The 18,440-nt window shown below is 40.6% G+C and overlaps 1 protein-coding gene across 1 annotated transcript; it reads left to right on the top strand.

The window, feature by feature from the left end:
- Nucleotides 1-6,799: 6,799 nt before the first annotated feature.
- LOC112251739 (nuclear receptor subfamily 2 group E member 1-like) lies at nucleotides 6,800-17,946 on the top strand. The gene is made up of 9 exons (XM_024422687.2): nucleotides 6,800-7,389; nucleotides 9,858-10,003; nucleotides 10,500-10,587; nucleotides 10,806-11,041; nucleotides 11,404-11,550; nucleotides 11,780-11,876; nucleotides 12,125-12,274; nucleotides 13,440-13,548; nucleotides 17,306-17,946. The coding sequence occupies exons 1-9, from the start codon at nucleotides 7,332-7,334 to the stop codon at nucleotides 17,466-17,468; spliced, it is 1,194 nt and encodes a 397-aa protein (XP_024278455.1). The 5' UTR covers nucleotides 6,800-7,331; the 3' UTR covers nucleotides 17,469-17,946.
- Nucleotides 17,947-18,440: the final 494 nt, after the last annotated feature.

Below are 18,440 nucleotides of genomic sequence, written 5' to 3'. Positions count from 1 at the left end.
ATAGTTCTTGGTTGAGGCAGGGGCGTCTGTGTGTTTGTTTGCATATGAAACTTTAGTGGGGGAATTAAAGGATGGGAAAGACACTGCACTGACTTAAAATTAGGTGAACTTTAGAAACAGACATACCTCTTTGCCAACATTATTGTTAAGAATTTTTATAAGAACGAAGCCCCCCCCAATCGTTTACCCCCTGCCCATTCCTCCTTCCTAGAAAAAATATGAAGTAGTCGTAAAACAAATCATCATCATAGTGCTTTTACTCTAGAAAATGCTGGGTTAAAAACAACCCTGTTTGGGTTATTTCGACCCAGTCAGTTGGGTTGTGTAAATAACCCAACACGTTGGGTTGTTTGGGTTACTTTAATTTAACCGTCAATTGAGTTTTTATTCACTTTCAAGGCTTGACCCAGCAGCTGTGCCTTTTTTTCTAAGTAATACATATTTATTTTCAGGAGGCGTAGCCTATCTGAAAGCTACGCACCTAATAGGCTACGCCTCCTGAAAATAAACTATTAGGTGCGTAGATTTCAGATAGTTTATTTTCAGGAGGCGTAGCCTATTAGTTTATTTTCAGGAGGCGTAGCCTATTAGTTTATTTTCAGGAGGCGTAGCCTATTAGTTTATTTTCAGGAGGCGTAGCCTATTAGTTTATTTTCAGGAGGCGTAGCCTATTAGTTTATTTTCAGGAGGCGTAGCCTATTAGTTTATTTTCAGGAGGCGTAGCCTATTAGTTTATTTTCAGGAGGCGTTGCCTATTAGGTGCGTAGCTTTCAGATAGTTATTTTTGGTCACATGTGAAGGTAAATGTCATTCCTGTTCATGATGTTAAATTTGTACCTTGCAAATTTCAATTTTCCTTCAATATTACATATTACATATATTATGCACATTACATATTTTATTATAAAATAAATAATGTTATTTTATTGCAACAAAGTAACTATACAAACATTTAGATATGCATAGGACTAAAACCCAACTAGCTATGTGGCCCAGCATCAATAACCTGCATCCCAGCAGTTGGGTCATTGGAGGTTGCATTGGCCTAACAACATACCTGGTCAAAGAGAGGACAGTCCTGAGTCCACACAACAACACAACCAGTGTGTTTTTTCTCTGAAAGACAATAACATTAACCTCACTATCCCTACTGACCCTGTGCCCCCCTAGTCAGACACAAGCCTCCCTCACATAATGACCGGGGTGTGATCTTTCCACAGTAGGCTACACACATCGTCAACAACATAGTGCCCACATCACAAAGGTAATGTTCATCTTTCAGTATTGAAAAGATTTGAATTCAATATGTTTTTTACCTCATATGCTTTTTATCCTTTATTGTTTTAACAGTATCTAGAAGATACATTTTTAGTTTAAACTTGTGTGGTTTATGAGTTATTTTTTATTTTTTTGTTTGTTATATAATAATGATTTGCATAATTGCACATGTGTTGTGGAAATTGTAATTGAGTGTTGAGTAAAGGGATGGGGTGGGGTTAAAATAACAACACAACAAAATGACTTTACTGTATACCGATGAATTTGTAGGTAACGTAAACGTGTGACTAAGGTGCTTTTGAAATGATGTCCCATTTTCTATTTCCTCAAATTTAGACCTGCCATCACTGAGCATTCAGCAGTGAGAATCTAGTCAAGGTAAGGATTGATTGATGCTGTAGTGTTGAAAAAAATAATAGTTCACATCTATAGCATAGTTCCATGCATGGTGGAAAACAAATATTTGAAAAAGATACTCCAGCACACTGGTATTTCTAGACTTCTCCACAAGCGATGGAATGGATCTTGTTTGTGAGTATTCACAGAACTTCTTCTTTTTCAGAAACTTTCACATCAACAGCAATAGTAAGAGTAGGAACAGCAATATCAGTGACTGTCTGTGTGCAGAACCCAGACCCCAGTAACACCCAGCCACCTGGTCTGCTCTGTATTAAGACACACTAAGTGACTGTGAGGGTCTTGATGACAACTCCAATGCTGTAGGGTTAAATGGGGTCAATGACAGGCGGGATCATGACCCCAAGCTATGACAGTTTAACCTGGGCAGTGTCTGAAATGGCAGACTATTTACTATACTGTATAGTGCACTACTTATGGGCCCTGGTCAAAAGTAGTGCACTATACAGTAAAGGGACTAGGATGCCATTTTGTACACAGGCCTGGTCAGCCAACTTGGGCATGGAGCTCTGTTGCACCTGAGGGTCGACCGTGACTTTAAACTGATTGTCTGAGGACTGCAACCACAACAAAATGAGTGGTTTGAGTATAATGATTCTCACTCTACCATGCTGACCGCAGTTGAACCCAACGATGACCGCGACCATTGTTGTGGTCAAACCTAATGACGACCATTGTTTAACTAATCCATTTGACGACCACGACCAGTCTTTGTCGCGGTAGTGTTCACAGACATGATAGAATGTTAGTGCTGGCATTTAGACTGTGTGTGTTTGTTTCATTATACACTTTTCTTTAATGCTATTTTGTCTTGAGCCTGAAATTAATTTTCAGTTATTAGTTATTAATTAGTTATTGGGTATAGTTATTGTACTTCCTTAGAATATAGTATTTCACCCTGTTTTATTAAAGTCTTTGAACTCAGAACATTAAGGAATCCAAAATGTCTAACATAAGCCTCTGCTTAGTGTTAATTCTACTTTTCATAATCATAACCAAATGCCTCATTGTATAGTGTGTGTAGACAGTTTGTTCTGTACGCAGCAGATGTTTGGATGGATGCATAGATGGATCAACAAAGTCATGCAGCAGCTATAAACAGCCAGCCCAACAGTGCTCCCTACTCTGCTATACTGCAGCCTGCTCTCCGGCCTCCTGGGCTCTAACATGTTTGTCTTTGCAGTGTGAACGGCCTAAGCCTCTCTACTCAGCTGTCATAATTTGTTAATGAGCCTTTTCATAGAAAAAAATAAAAAGCGAAGACGGGAAAAAATAAAGAAAAGAAGGGGCTCTTCACGAGTGACTGAAAGCAGAGGTCGGTCCAGAGGGAACCCAGGGGCGACATCAGACCGATTTCAGAGCGGCCCGTGATGGCATCTCTGTAGCTATATATTAATATTAATGGACCACGGGCCGCAAAGCTGCAGGCTGCAGGCCTAAGCCTCCAACAGGTGCCTTACAGCTCCACTTCACTCGGAAAACACCAGCTGAGAGTCCTTCAGATCAAGGAGGGGTATAGAACCTTCCCACTACCCACCATGGACGCTCAGATAGAAACCCTAAAAAAGGAAGGAGAGGAAGAAGAAGAAGAGGGGAAAATTAGAAAAGTTGAAGAAGTTAGCAGAGTTAGTCATCCCTGGCAAATAATGTTTTGAGTCACTTTCCGGAGTGGAGAGGGTAATATGGCCCGGGTCGATATTTTTTTCCCCCTTGAGAAAGAGATTGACTTTTGTTTGGAGTTTGTGAGAAGTGGGAATCAGGAGGTGGACAATGGGACTCCCCGCAGTGAGGGCCCGAGAGGAGCCATCTCAAATCAGTGAGCCAGGGGACGGACTAATCCGCCCATTGTCCCTCCCCAGCCACCGGCCGCACATCAACACATTCAATCCCATTGTCCCCACCCTCATGCAGAAGGATTTGCTCTCACCAACAGCCAGTTTTGTCCGAGGCAGTTCGAGCGGAAGTTTCTCACTGACAATTTGCCCCAAATAGATTTATCAAATGAGAATCCTACCGCACTGACCACACCGTACGGCACCGACTTGTGGCAGGTTTGGGTTCTGGCATGATGAGCTGTTGGAAGGTTCCTATTAGGTGAATTTGGTTAACTGTAGCCAGGTGTGTTGTACAGGTAGATGGGTGTAGATGTGTCTGGGGGATAGGAGATGTGCCTGTTAGTGTGTGCTGTGTGCATGTGTGTTCGACCAGGGAGTCGAAGTCTATGAGAGGCTGGGTGTTTCTTCCTCTTTGTACCAATCCCAAAGACACAGACAGAGAGAGGGATGCCCTGGGTTGACCCCCTGACAGGTTTGGTGGAGGGAGGTGGGTGGGTGGAGTAGTGGTTCAGGAATGGTTGGGTGGAGAGTGGTAGGAGGGAGGAATGGAGGGTAGTGGGCCAGGGATGGTTGTCTGGCCACCCATCATTCAACAGGTCAAGGGGGTGTGCCATCCCTCTGGCTGTCTGGGATCAGTAGTGGGAAGGAAACTGGGACACTGGCATGGTAGTGATAGCGGAATAGAAACAGAGCCAGTGGTAAACCCAGACCAATGCCCCAAGGGCCACTAAAATGTAACAATCGCACCCATCCATAGGGGCATGTTAATGTAGGGCCACAAATATGAGTGGGAATAAAATGTGGGATTATAGTGGATGGTAATTGCATGATGACTTTGAGGTTGCAGTTTATTATTTTTTTAATCATTCCAACTTTGTTTTCCAGAGAAGCCCTTCAAGACAATGAACACAGTCCCCCACACTTCACTAAACCCAAAATTGTGAATACAGGGCAAGGTCTGGGTGATTGCTTCTACCCTCACCCCTCATCCCAACCCACGGTCAGTCCTCAACGCCAGGTATCTGTCATGTTTTGTCGACTCTTCATCGGTGCAGTCCATGGTGATGAAATTTCACTTGTTTACTATTGTAGTCTAGCCATCGTTATTTAGCCATCCGTTATTGACTGTAATTTGTGATGCTGATTGTAGAATTTGAGATTGGCATATTTCAAAAGTAGAACATTTGAATTTATTCACCTTATTTTGTTATTTAATAGCCCATTTCATTTTCACAGACTTATGTTTCCTGTTTATGATTTCTTTAATAATGTATATGCCTATTAAGATTGGTTGCGACAATTCGTCTTCATCCTTGATTGTCATAGTGGAACAATTCACGGTGGTAATATCTACATTCTATAGCGTATAGGGTTATAATGACTTCCAATAAGTTACTTGAATTTTCAAAGACAATTTACAGTAAGTATGGATGCATATTGATGCTGTCAAGCAAAAAACAGATAGGCCCCTAGACAATCCACTGTCCTTTGTTAACGATTTTTCATTGACTGCTGGAGATGAAGGGAGTTCCAAAACAAAAAGTTAAAGCAAGCAATTTGGGCAACAATGATGTTGGTCATATTTGTGTAAAGGCTATCAGTGAATGACGAGGATTAGGGAGATTATCTCGCACATTCAGTCCCCCCCCCCCCTTCCTGGCATAGCCTAGCATAGAAACAATTGTGTGAAATAAAGCTCATTGTACTAAATATGGAATATCATAAAAATTGGGAAAGTAATTATTTCCTTCATATGTAACAAAAAACGTTTACTAAAATATATTTTTGTTTTTAGACAGTATCTGAGGCACTTGCACTTGTAGCCTGTGTATATCAACTTGTGTAGTTTGCTCATTAAAGCTAGAATCCTTAGTTGCTACATCCATTTTTGAATTTATTAATGACATACCCATTGATTGTTGAAGAATATTAAATATGGCCTAAATGCCTCCTGAGATTAGTTTACCCATTGTACCCCATCACAACCCAAAATATAAGCTTGTTTTATTCCAATGTAAATGTAGACAAACAGTGTATAGACTCAAAACATGGTTATGGTTAGCCTTTGCAAACTTTGTGTACTTGTGTGACCTTTCCCCACAGAGGGGTAGGGGGGGGGGATTGGTTGGTTATGAAATGTGTAAATGAGAGGGGTAGGAGGGAGGAAAAGACACTGATTCACCAGAGAAAAGACCAACACTATAACTTTGTATATCATAGACGGTCAGTCCTTGCATCCATAGCTATGCCAATGAATTTGAGGGTGGTTACATTTCTCCAGGCACATCTTTCAGGTTTTTACCAAAAACCAAAATAGAGGCGATGCCCGCTTTGCTATTGTTTCAGTTAAGGATTCTAGCTTTAACATATTCGTTTTATTTATTTATAACATACTTAGAGAATTTAGTACCAATTTGGTACTTGGACCAGCTCGAGCATACTCAAAACTGACTCAACCAAGCAAGCCATGATTAAGGCATTTTTGTGAAAGACATGACAACTACTAATTGCAATTAACTACGCCATTGTACCCCGCCCTTGTCTGTTTAAATCGACACTTTAAACGTTCATATGACCTCTGGGCTACCGTGGGAATGTTCATAATTAGAAACAGAATTATCGATTTCTGGAGTTACTGGTCACAAGCTGTCAAGGTCAGTGAGTCAATGATGGGTCTACGGGCGCGGATCCCTCGCCCCTGCTCCTCAGACGAAGAGGAGAGGCTGCATCTTTCCGCCCCGGCAAGCGGGCAGTGGTGGCGAGGGAGAGACCACCACACTGCTCTAGTTTAGGCTACATTAGCGTGTGAGTCCCCGACCCAGAACCCCTGCTTCGTTACCGACTACAAAAGGTCTGTGGGAACCGCTGTCTTTCACACATAGCCCTGGAGGGATGCCCAAACGGTCTACCGTTGACAAAAATCCATAACTCACCCTCTCTCGATGATAATCGATCGACATTCGTTTTAGACAATACTAGTAACAACTCACGTTCAAGTGAACGCACATAAGCGCAACAGGTGCACATTCAATTGTGATCAAATATGTTAACTAGCCGTTGAAGAGGTTGCACCTATTTAAACATTTGCACTAAAACATTATAGACGCAGCAGTCAGAAAGAATGGTAAGAATTAGAGATAAGAGTTCAATAGCGATGTACAACACACCGTAATATTAATTCACCGATAGTCGCATCTAAACAGCCCAGTGTTTTCTTTCCCACTTCACTTGCCTCCAAGCGAGTCCTGTGAGCCGGGTGACGTCATGCTGGCACACAGAAGTTGGGAGTAGAAAGCATGGAAAAGCTAAGTGGGTGAAGCAAGCGGAATTCTCCACCCTCCGCCTTTTCTGACATTTCTCGTAAATATTACAGTTAAGAAGAGCCTTGTTTTTTGTTGGTTTAGACTGGACTCGCTGGGTAGTCCGTCTATGCAGGAGCGCCGATCCGGCAGTTTTCTAAACAACTTTGTGCGCGGTGTTGAGCTCCGAGCAACGGTGGAGCTGTTGCCACTCGCCGCTTGTAGACGGATCTCTATCCGGTTTTCGCGCTACTGTCCACACTGCCTGGACCTTGTGTGACTCAACGTCCAAGATTTGCAAATACTCCATAATCCATCTTGGTAACTAGAATTTGGTAATCCTTGGAAAATATCAAATTGGGCGACATTACAGAAATCTAATTGTTTTAAGGAAAACTGTAGGCTATATTTCATTTTTTGATATTCTTCAGCTGTTACTTTTGCACCGACAGTGGATTTGGATTGTTAAAATATAAAACAGTGTAGAACGACACTGTCCACGATGAGCAAAGCCACCTGTTCAACAAGTGGGTGTTTGGATATTCTGAATGTTAAATCAAGTAAGTAGGCTACAGTTCCTATTTGTCCTTCACATATAATTAGGTATTCATGTATTTATAATTATTACTTCAAACATGTATTATTCGAAAAGTAATAGGATATTATGTGAAAAGCGTTGAAACATTCCGAAATGAAGTCAGCGACAATTTGCGTTTACCTTGGAGTTGCTGTAGGCTACATCTGCTAACCCGTTTTTGTGTAACTTAAATGTTGAAGTCAATTTTGTTATTACATAAAATTGTTTATTTTTTAAAATGTGAGAATGGTAGCATAGGCATACTCCCCCAAAATATGACTCATTGAGCACTGTACAAGATAATGCGCTGATTAATTACCTGTTTAATTCTAGTTATTTATTGTTGAGTATTATTGCATTAATATATCATGGAAAATTACACTGCAAGTACAGTGAGTTACAAGACTGAGGAGGTGAGAGAAGGAATAGAGGTAAAACATGTAAAAGGGGTTAGTTAGGGTTAGAATGTTCCTGAAATATTGTGCGAAAGACACATACTATCTAGGCCTACATGACGCTGAATAAGAACACAAACTATAGGCTACAGTTTTTTGCTGTTTCCAATTTAAAGTCCTGCACTTCGAAAGTCTATAGTGAGGGTTATCGAGGTAGGACAATGGGCCAATTTGCCACCATTGCATGATAGCCCAGTCAGCTAATTTATTGATTAACAACTTAGTCTTGATGGTGTGTGTGTGTGTGTGTGTGTGTGTGTGAAGGTTGAAATACAGAATGTGTGTGCAAATAACTGGAATAATGAGACAACAATTAGCCATATATTATATATTCTGTACTAGCTTGCATGTATTTGTATTCTTACATAAAGTGTTGCTAAACTGAAAGCACGTCCAAACGAAATATGCCTAAAACGCATAGGTTATTATTCGTTTCATCAATGCCTGGTTGGTTGCTATTTAGGCCTTGGAAAATCTCAGGCAGTAGCCTAATCTACAATTATTCACTTTCATATAGCTTTTAATTAGAATAATTGACATCAACATCACAATCATTATTATAGCCTATTGCTTTCCTCCAAGTTCATTGCACACATTGTGGCTGGTCACAAAAACATTTCGCTCAGTCAGTAAAACTAACTTCTTTCAGCAGGTTTTGGGACTGATGGTAAAATCAGTAATGGAATATGCCATATATTTTTAAGCAATTACGGCACACAATGGCGACGACTGGGACCCCCATGAAGAGAAGTTAAGACGTGTTCCCATTCACACCAAAATCAAGCTCATTTTATTTTCCTCCAACAGCATTACATTAATTCTGCCCTTTATTAGTGCGTAGGCCTAATTATAATTGTTCAGTGAGGAAAGCATTTGTTATATTGGGTCATTCGTTATATAGGCCTTACTTCTATGCCCATAATAGTTTCAGATGCGCAATTAGGCTATTGTCAACTTGTATTAATTGTTTAAGGTTATACAGTCATTATTTTTTAACGAATAGTTTGAGTCACTTCGTTTACGCCTATTTTATTTGTTTTTGTAGCCATGGCATCAAATATTTTTTCTAAATAATTTAGATGTATGCTGGATTTTTTTTCATCCTTAACCACGTGATATAGAAATGTAGCCTAATAGACAACCACTCTTGAGACACTTTGTATAATTGGTGTGTTGAAGTCCCAGCTCCTCGCCGAAGTCGATTGTTTTTGCTGCTCTGTCGTTATGGGGTTGTATTCGAATTCCCATGCTACCCTTTTTTGATGGGTCACTGGTGAATCAATGAGCAGGTGGCAAAACGTCAGTGTAATTACATAGCCGGCGTATCCTGCCATAAAAATACATATACATACAAATATAATTCTTTCAAATGGATTTGAATACAAATCTTTATAGAAATCAATGTTGTTTCATTTACTCCCGGGTCAATTTACATACACTTCATTTGAGTTGGTGAAACGAGTTGGTGCGCATTATTCTCTGTGCGGTGTCACTCCCTAATCCGCAGGCCTATAGACCTGCGGGATAAAGCAGCTGTCGATTCCCATTATGAGGGGGAGTTGGCAGCTTGTCGAGATCGGGGCAGTCAGACGAGGTTCAATGGGGAAAATCATTAAGTTAACACTTTCCCTAATGTCTCCATTGTGTGCCCCCGGGCATTGTCTTTAGAGACCTCAGATATGACGCTTCCCACGAACTCACAAGATACGCGCGCGTGTACATGCCCATGGCCGGGCGACCTATTAAGGCACGGGACGCTGCCCATTGTCACGTTGTGTATTTTGTTTTGTCTTCCCTCATTAAAAGGGAGGGGGGTGATGAGGTGGAGGGGGTACAGTGCATGAGTTTGAATACAGAATTTATTCTGATGGGTGCTCTTCAAAGCCTTTGATGACGCGTAAAACCCCTTTCAGATTCTTGATTTTGAGGCACAAAGTACATTAACTATCAAAAGTAATAAAGATTCATTAATGAATGTGTATTTATTTTTATCCAGGTCGTATCTTGGATATCCCGTGTAAAGTGTGTGGGGACCGGAGCTCTGGGAAACACTATGGCGTGTATGCGTGTGACGGCTGCTCTGGCTTCTTCAAGAGGAGCATCCGCAGAAACAGAACATACGTCTGTAAATCAGGCTGTCAGGTAGTAGGCAGTGTTTCAGAATTTCATGGTAATCTATTTTCAATTCAGGGGGTCCTAAATGTATGCAAATATGACCTGTAGTTTTGGCGCACACACTGCACATTTTTACGCGTCTTACGTTATTGGTCAGCCTTGAGTCTGCAGGGTTGAATCTCCCCTGAGATGTGTCTCTGACAGGGCCCAGCGATGCAGGGCACGGCAAGGCCTAATTGCATCACCTACCAGGGTCATTGACTGGCGTTAAACACAGTCCTGCATTAATTTATCAGGTGTAATCCAATCTAATGTAATGACACTAACCCGAGGATTTAGCCAGCAGTGGGCGGGAGAGCCCTACTTATCCTCGGGGATAAGACTGCTGCTGAGCCGCGGGGGATCGAGTCAATAGCTATGATAATAACACATCCTTCACCTGTAGATTTTCTCTTCCCTCAAACGTGTTAATTTTCTTGTGATTTCTCTCTCTCTCTCTCGCTCTCTCTCTTTTCCATCATAGGGAGGATGCCCCGTGGACAAAACGCACAGAAACCAATGCCGAGCGTGCCGCTTGAAAAAGTGTCTCGAAGTGAACATGAATAAAGATGGTAAACGGGCTTAATAATTAAATTATTATTTTGGCTGATTCCGTATTTAACGGAATCAGCTGAGAGCTGGGTAAACAGTGGACGTATTCATAAAGTTATCATGAGAGGCTAAGCCTTTTACCTTGCCAATCTTCGAACGAAATAAAAACATTTTTAAATAAGGCATTCACAGACCATTATTTTACTAAAGAGTCTTGTCCCTGCTCTCCATTTCTCAGCCGTTCAGCACGAGAGGGGTCCCAGGACGTCCACCATACGCAAGCAGGTCGCCCTATATTTCCGGGGGCACAAAGAGGTGAACGGTTCATCGACCCACTTTCCGGGCTCGAGCCTACCGGGGCCGCCTTTGTTCACTACGGTCACACAACTGGAGCCACATAACTTGGAGATGAGCACAGTAGCCTGCACGCCGGAGAGGCAGGCCATCGTGGGACTGGCCCAGCCCACCCCGAAGGTAAGCCTCTGTCCTCCGCTCGCACTTCACTCACCGAGCAGCGCTATGTGGGCAATGAGTCAACGAGGCCTGCACGTTGCAAAGTTATTTATTTTCTCCACTTTTAAGCGATTTAGAAGTTGATATTCCCGTCCTGATTCAACAGCTTCGAGGGACACAATATGTCATTCATGTGTTCACCTAAATCCAACGCAGGCAACATGAGTTTATAGCCTACATCTTAGTTTTTTATGAGATACACACACATGCCTATTTGTCACCAACGTGCAGCATGTTATTTATTAGTCCTATAACACAATATTTATGTTTTATTCAAATAGCACCCACAGGCGCCATTTGTTTATTGACCTCTTGCATTGCAGTACCCTCACGAGGTCGGCGGCACGCCCATGTATCTCTATGAGGTTGCTACTGAGTCGGTGTGTGAGTCAGCCGCGCGCCTGCTGTTCATGAGCATCAAGTGGGCCAAGAGCGTGCCCGCCTTCTCCACGCTCCCCTTACCTGACCAGGTAAGCCACTATATTCAGTATATGGATATTATAGGCTAGATATCAGCCAATTAGCGACTTTATTATGCTATCCCTTTCCAAAAAGAAAAGTTGCAATTCCATAGGCCTAAATCCACTAATCGAATAATATGACAAATGTGTGCAAAGCATACATCCCTATCTATATTTTCTCAAAAGTATATTAGCCATGCTCATGGGGGCTGACTGAGGTTTGTAATCCGTTTTGCAGCTGATCCTCCTGGAGGAAGCCTGGAGAGAACTGTTTGTTCTGGGCATAGCGCAGTGGGCCATTCCGGTGGACTCCAACACCCTGCTCGCTGTTTCCGGTATGTAACCTATATGATCAACAGGTCTACTTATTGTACTTAGGCTACTTACTATCGTTAGGTTTCGTTTAGATTAGTTTCGTTTCAATTTTCAGAACAAAAGTGGAGACATATTTTGCATTCCTTTTCTGTTTTTCGAAATATTCACATTGTCCTCAATACAATGTAACACAACTTTGTAAATGTTTCTGCATATGTTTCGTAGCTAATATCATTATTCCCCCCCCCACACACACACCCCAATGAAGGTATGAATACAGACAACACAGAGTCCCAGCGGATGAATAAAATAATCTCCGAAATACAAACCCTGCAAGAGGTCGTTACCTGGTTCAGACAGCTGCGCCTGGACGCAACTGAGTTCGCCTGTTTGAAGTGCATCGTCACGTTTAAAGCTGGTGAGTTGAAGAGGGGGTACTCAACATTTTATTTTAAATGAAATTATCCTCACTAAAGTAATAAGAAGGCAGCGTTGGGGTCAATGTAATTACATTTCAGTAAAATAGTCAGAAATTCGTTAGTGGGGGGACAGCAATTCTACACATTTAGCCATTGGGGGAAATATAAAAATGTGCAGCTTTACAGCTAATCTCATGCGATTGCACACATTTTGCCATTAGGCTGAGATACATTTTTGCATCTTTAAAGCTAAAATATAGTTGTGTTGACTGTGATAAAGAAACTGGATTATGAACTGTCTTGTTGTACATAGTCCCACTATTTTATGGGACCAAAAGTATTGGAACAAATTCACATATGTGTTTTAAAGTAGTAAAAAGTTAAGTATTTGGTCCCATATTCATAGCACACAATGACCACAACAAGCTTGTGACTCTACCAATTTGTTGGATGCATTTGCTGTTTGTTTTGGTTGCTTTTCAGATTATTTTGGGCCAATATAAATGAATGGTAAATAATATGTTGTGTCATTTTGGAGTCACATTTATTGTAAATAAGAAAATAATGTTTCTAAACACGTCTACATTAATGTGTGATTACGGATAAACCTGCCTGAATCGTGAATAATGATGATAAGAATTATATTTGATGATGTTTGAATGTTTAGGTAAAAAGGTAAATATAATGTCCCGTTTGGAACTCTGGCAAGTAGAGAGCATTTTACATTTTTGTATTTTTTTTAAAATTCTGATTCGGTGGGCCTGGCTCCCCACTGGGTTGGCCAGTCCAGGCCCACCCGTGCCTACACGACTTTTCGAATTCCAATCAATTCAGGAAGTACACTGAAATTCCAATTCTCTTCAATGCTTTTCAATTATGAACATTTGGAATTGGAATTTGGTGTACATTCTGAATTGATTGGAATTTAAATGGAATTGACCCCAACCCTGCGAGGTCACCAATAGTTCAGAAAAAAAGGAGAAAAAGGTAGAATAGTCAAGGACATAAAAGCCAAATAACATGTTTTTTTAACATTACAATTGCACATTTTTGAAGACTTTTTTTCGTGTATGAACATGTCCATTGAAAACAATGCATTTGTCAGGTGCAGCGTGAACATAATGGCAGTCAGTAACCATGCTGTTTATTCCTTTTCCCTTCAAGCAGTGCCAACGCATGACGGGTCGGAGTTGAGGAGTTTCCGCAACGCCAGTGCCATTGCTGCACTCCAGGATGAGGCACAGCTCACCCTAAACAGTTACATACACACCAGGTGAGACATTTTGATAAAAACAAACAGTTATTTTTGTCTAAACAGATATGCTCTTGTTTAATTCAGCTATGTGTTCCATTTACCAAAATACTTGGCACACAGGTGGCCAATATAGCCATATTTACTGTATCTACAATAGGCTATTATGCAGCAAGATAGGTTACCCTGTAAACAAAATTAGTCGTTAGGCCATCCCCAGAACGTCACGAAATGGTTGCCTAAAGTCATCTGGACGTTGTGTCATTGTGCTGTGGAGGTTTGTGGATATATATGCTATTTTTGGGGGGTTGTAAAACCACTATTTGGTCAACAGTAATGTGCATTATTCAAATCTATGCAATGAAAGTATATGCCCTGTCCCTGTTTCGCTGCCAGCTTTCACTTCCTTTCCCACCTGTGCGCACAAAGTTAAGGGAAAGATTAATTCTGATAAACGCAAGCTACAATGATTGCGCAACATTTCAACATTGCAATTGTGGGGAAAACACAGTTTGTAAAGCAACTTTGATAAAGAGAGGAGAGCATAAGCTTTATGTGAGTATTATTTCTCAACTCTCAATATTGAACAAATGGCAGCACGTTACATCCCAGTATGTAGGCTAATATGGTTTCGAAATGATGCGCCCGCAGAGAGTAGCGCACCTTTTGCATTGAACACATCAAGTAGCCTAGTACCCCCTGTATATAGCCTTGTTATTGTTATTTAATTTTCTTGTGTAACTTTAAGATATATATATATATATATATATTTCACTGTAGTTTATTTAGTAAATATTTTCTTAATTCTATTTCTTGAACTGCATTGTTGGTTAAAGGGTTTGTAAGTAAGCATTTCACGGTAAGGGCTACACCTGTTGAATCACGTGACAAACAACATTCTATTTGATTAAAGAGTTCTATATAGAGCTTTTAGAGGTTCCTTATGTGAAGAAAGCGATATAACCCTTTTTTTGTGTGTGCAAGATTGCTACCTCTAAATATGATTTTGTTGCTAGATGGCCATCTATGTTTTCGCATATTGGCCTAATCTATAGGCCTATGCGACACCCCCTGAGGATGTGGGACCTCACAACAAATTAGCTAGATTGCTATCTCTAAATATGATATAGTTGCTAAATAGCCATGTAGTTGATGAATCTATCAGTACATTTAATGTCCTTACACAATTGTTTCATCTGTAGCCCTACGGTACAGAGTCAATGTGTGTGGGTACATGTTAGTCGAGGTAATTTGTAAAGTGACCATGCATAGATAATAAACAGCGAGTAGCAGCAGTGTAAAAACAAGGGGGAGGGGGGGGTCAATGTAAATACTACAGGTGGCCATTTGAGAACAGTCTATGACGTGGTGACTGGAGTTTGCTATGCAGACATATAATTATTATGACGTAGAAGGACAACTTACTACATGAAGTTGTTGTCAGCAGCTGTCGGAAGGGAGATCATCTGCCTCTTGTAGTTGGGTTACTGCCATACTTTGCAAATAATAAATATTGTGTTAAAGTCCCAGTGCAGTCAAAAACGTGATTTACCTGTGTTTAATATACATTTCCACACTATGAGGTTGGAATAATACTGTGAAATTGTAAAATGATGATGATGCCCTTTAAGTGTAAGAATGGTTTGAAAAGAACATCTGAAATTTCAGCCTGTTTTGGTGGAATGGAGTTTAGGCCTGCTTGGCGACATAAATTTAGTTAATAAACTAATAACAGCTAGTATTCATTTTTCCCCTCCCCACTCAGACCACTCCCAGACAGTCCTAGCAAAGTTATTGCTTGAGTCATTTCTCTTTGCAAAGAAGCTATTTTTGTTTCTTTTTGACAATTTTAATTGAAAACAATCCCAGTCAGTACTTAATTGTTACCCAGAAATGATTTGATATTGAGATAGAAACGCCTGCATTAGACCTTAGGCTTGTGTGAGGCTGCTAGAACATGGGAACCATTTCATGAAGCTCCCGACAAACAGTTATTGTGCTGACGTTGCTACCACAGGCAGTTTGGAACTTAGTAGTGAGTGCTACAAGTGATGACAGATGTTTTTTTTACACGTATCACTCAGTGGTCCCGTTCTGTGAGCTTCTGTCCTACCACTTTGCGGCTGAGCCACTGTTGCTCCTAGATGTTTCCACTTCACAATAACAGCACTTACAGTTGACCGGGGCAGCTCTAGCAGGGCAGAAAGGTGGCATCCTATGACAGCACCACATTAAAAGTCACTGACCTCTTCAGTAAAGCCATTCTACTGTCAATGTTTGTCTTTGGAGATTGCATGGCTGTGTGCTCAATTTTTTCTTTTTTACACCTGTCAGCAACAGGTGTAGCTGAAATAGCCAAATCCACTAATTTGTAGGGGTGTCCACATAGTTTTGTATACATAATGTGTTACTTTTTGTCCATATCGCCAGCTCTATGAGAACGTCTTAAAAACGTCCTTGATGACATTCCCGGAACGTACTGTGAACTAGATAGAGCCCTCTTGGACCATGACAACGTCCTAACGTGAGAAAACAAGGACCTGTATAAAACATCCCTTTGTGGTCGTCATAAGGAGAACGTCCTGTCAGAGCCAAAAGGGACATTCCCTAATGGTCATGAAAATACTTTATCGTAACATTCTGTCGGTAGCAAACCAGGACCTGTCTGAAACGTCCCATTGCGGTCATTACATGTCCCGAGCATAACGTAATGTCATAATCTAATAGGAACCTATTTGTAATGGTCGCTAGTGGACATCAAAATACCTTATTATAACGTTATACTGCGACAAAACCGGGACATGTAATGAATATCCTTTTATGGTCCCAATCATGTCTTAATGTTCCCGAATGATCTAAGAACGTCAGTGGGATAACGTTTCGCCGAAACCCTAAAAGGGAGCTAATGGGAACATCGCCTAATGTCCTTAGGACGTCCCCTGTTTGCTGGGTACTTGTTCAATTCATATAAACAGTTACAAGCACAAAATGTTGAGGACTGTGCAATTACTCAAAAGTCTCAAATGAAATTTAAAGGTGATGAAAGAATTCAGAGTGTCTAATCAAAAAGCATATTTTGTTCAACGGGTAAAATAATGTGTTAATTGTGTAGATAATCTTCTAAGAAAACCCATGGTCCACTTGTAGGAAGGCCAGAATTAGGGTGACTAAATCAATGGCCAGAGAAAAAAAGTTGTAAAAAAACAGGAAAATTGCATCGTCACCTAGGCTTGATTCTCGTCAACTTTCTTCTCGAATCCGCAGGACATAAAACAATATAGAGAGGTAAGACAGATATTTTGAGACATGACATATAGTATTTTAATATTTTTGGATGCACTTTTCATATTTTTTTTCGAAATACCTGTTCTTATTTGAAGATTTCTCAAGGAGCACTATACCAAGCTTTTTATTTTCAAAGCCTTTTACATTTAATTCAGCTCGTGTCATACTAATTTATCTTTTTGCAACCTGTGGAAACAACTTTGAAGATGACCACCACAAAATATAAATCCTCAAAAGCATTTAGAGAAATCTGCAGCTCTGTCAACAGAGCTTGGTGCTTATTATCAGATGTATTACGTTACCAAATCTGACTTTTTGGATATAATGTTATGTTAGAGAAAGAACACACTGAACAATTCAGAACAAGAATAATCATAGTTTGATTGCATTTTGAAACAGGGATGTGAAATGTTATCACCAAAGCATGTTTTTGGCAACTCTGGGCAGAGTGGGTTGACACCCTAAATCTCTGCATCTTTCTTGTTATTTGCAGATATCCAACTCAGCCCTGCCGCTTTGGGAAGCTGCTCCTACTTCTACCAGCTCTGCGGTCAGTCAGCCCATCCACCATAGAAGAAGTATTTTTCAAGAAGACCATCGGGAATGTGCCCATCACAAGGCTCCTCTCTGACATGTACAAATCAAGCGATATATGAGTTTATTTCCGCCATATCAACATTACGCTCACTAGCCAAGAGTGTCTGTTAAGGCTCATAGACACAAACATTCTAATGAGCACGTGACAAATTGAACTTGAAGAACATAAAAACCTTGATTTGACCTATCTTTGGGTTAGGCTTACGTTTTGAGGATGTATACTGAACAGAAATATAAACAGAACATGTAAAGCATTGGTCCCATGTTTCATGAGCTGAAATAAAAGACCGCAGATTTTTTCCTTACGCTCAAAAAGCTTATTTCTCTCAAATTTGGTGCACAATTTTTTTTATATCCCTGTCTGAGCGTTTCTCCTTTGCCAAATTAATCCACCCACATGAATGGTGTGGCATATCAAGAAGCTGATTAAACAGCATGTTCATTACGCAGCTGCACATTGTGTTGGGAACAACAACAAAAAAACATTCTAAAATGTGCAGTTTTGTCACTTAACACAATGCCACAGATGTCTCAAGTTTTGATGGAGCCTGCAATTGGCATGCTGACTGCAGGAATGTCCAGCAGAGCTGTTGCCAGACAATTTAGTGTTCATTTCTCTACCATACCAACGTCGTTTTAGAGAATTTGGCAGTACATCCAAACGGCTTCACAACTCCATATCCGGCTTCATTACCTGCGGGATCGTCTAAGACCAGCCACTCAGACAGCTGATGAAACTGAGGAGTATTTCCGTCTGTAAATAAAGCCCTTTTGTGGGGAAAAACTCATTCTGATTGGCTGTGGTCCTGCACAGTCATGTGAAATTTATTTAAATTGACTGATTTCTGTATATGAGCTATAAAGCAGTAATATCATTGAATTATTGCATGTTGCATTTATTTTTTTGTTCAGTATAATAATAGAATTGTCTAGCCAATTTAAGATTGCTACGATTTCGCTAAATACTGCGATCTCTGGTTTACACAAAATAAGGAAAATCTTTAGTTGAAATGAGCCAACTGTGCGCAATT

The sequence above is a fragment of the Oncorhynchus tshawytscha genome, linkage group LG05 (assembly GCF_018296145.1).
Source record: "Oncorhynchus tshawytscha isolate Ot180627B linkage group LG05, Otsh_v2.0, whole genome shotgun sequence".
Classification (NCBI taxonomy): Eukaryota; Metazoa; Chordata; class Actinopteri; order Salmoniformes; family Salmonidae; genus Oncorhynchus; species Oncorhynchus tshawytscha.
This window is presented reverse-complemented; position numbering and strand designations above follow the sequence as displayed.

Excerpts from the sequence above, each read along its gene's own strand:
- LOC112251739 (XM_024422687.2), top strand. The coding sequence starts at position 7,332 with ATGAGCAAAGCCACCTGTTCAACAAGTGGGTGTTTGGATATTCTGAAT. Across the intron at positions 11,877-12,124 it reads CACCCTGCTCGCTGTTTCCG|GTATGAATACAGACAACACA; the intron begins GTATGTAACCTA and ends ACCCCAATGAAG. Across the intron at positions 13,549-17,305 it reads AACAGTTACATACACACCAG|ATATCCAACTCAGCCCTGCC; the intron begins GTGAGACATTTT and ends TGTTATTTGCAG.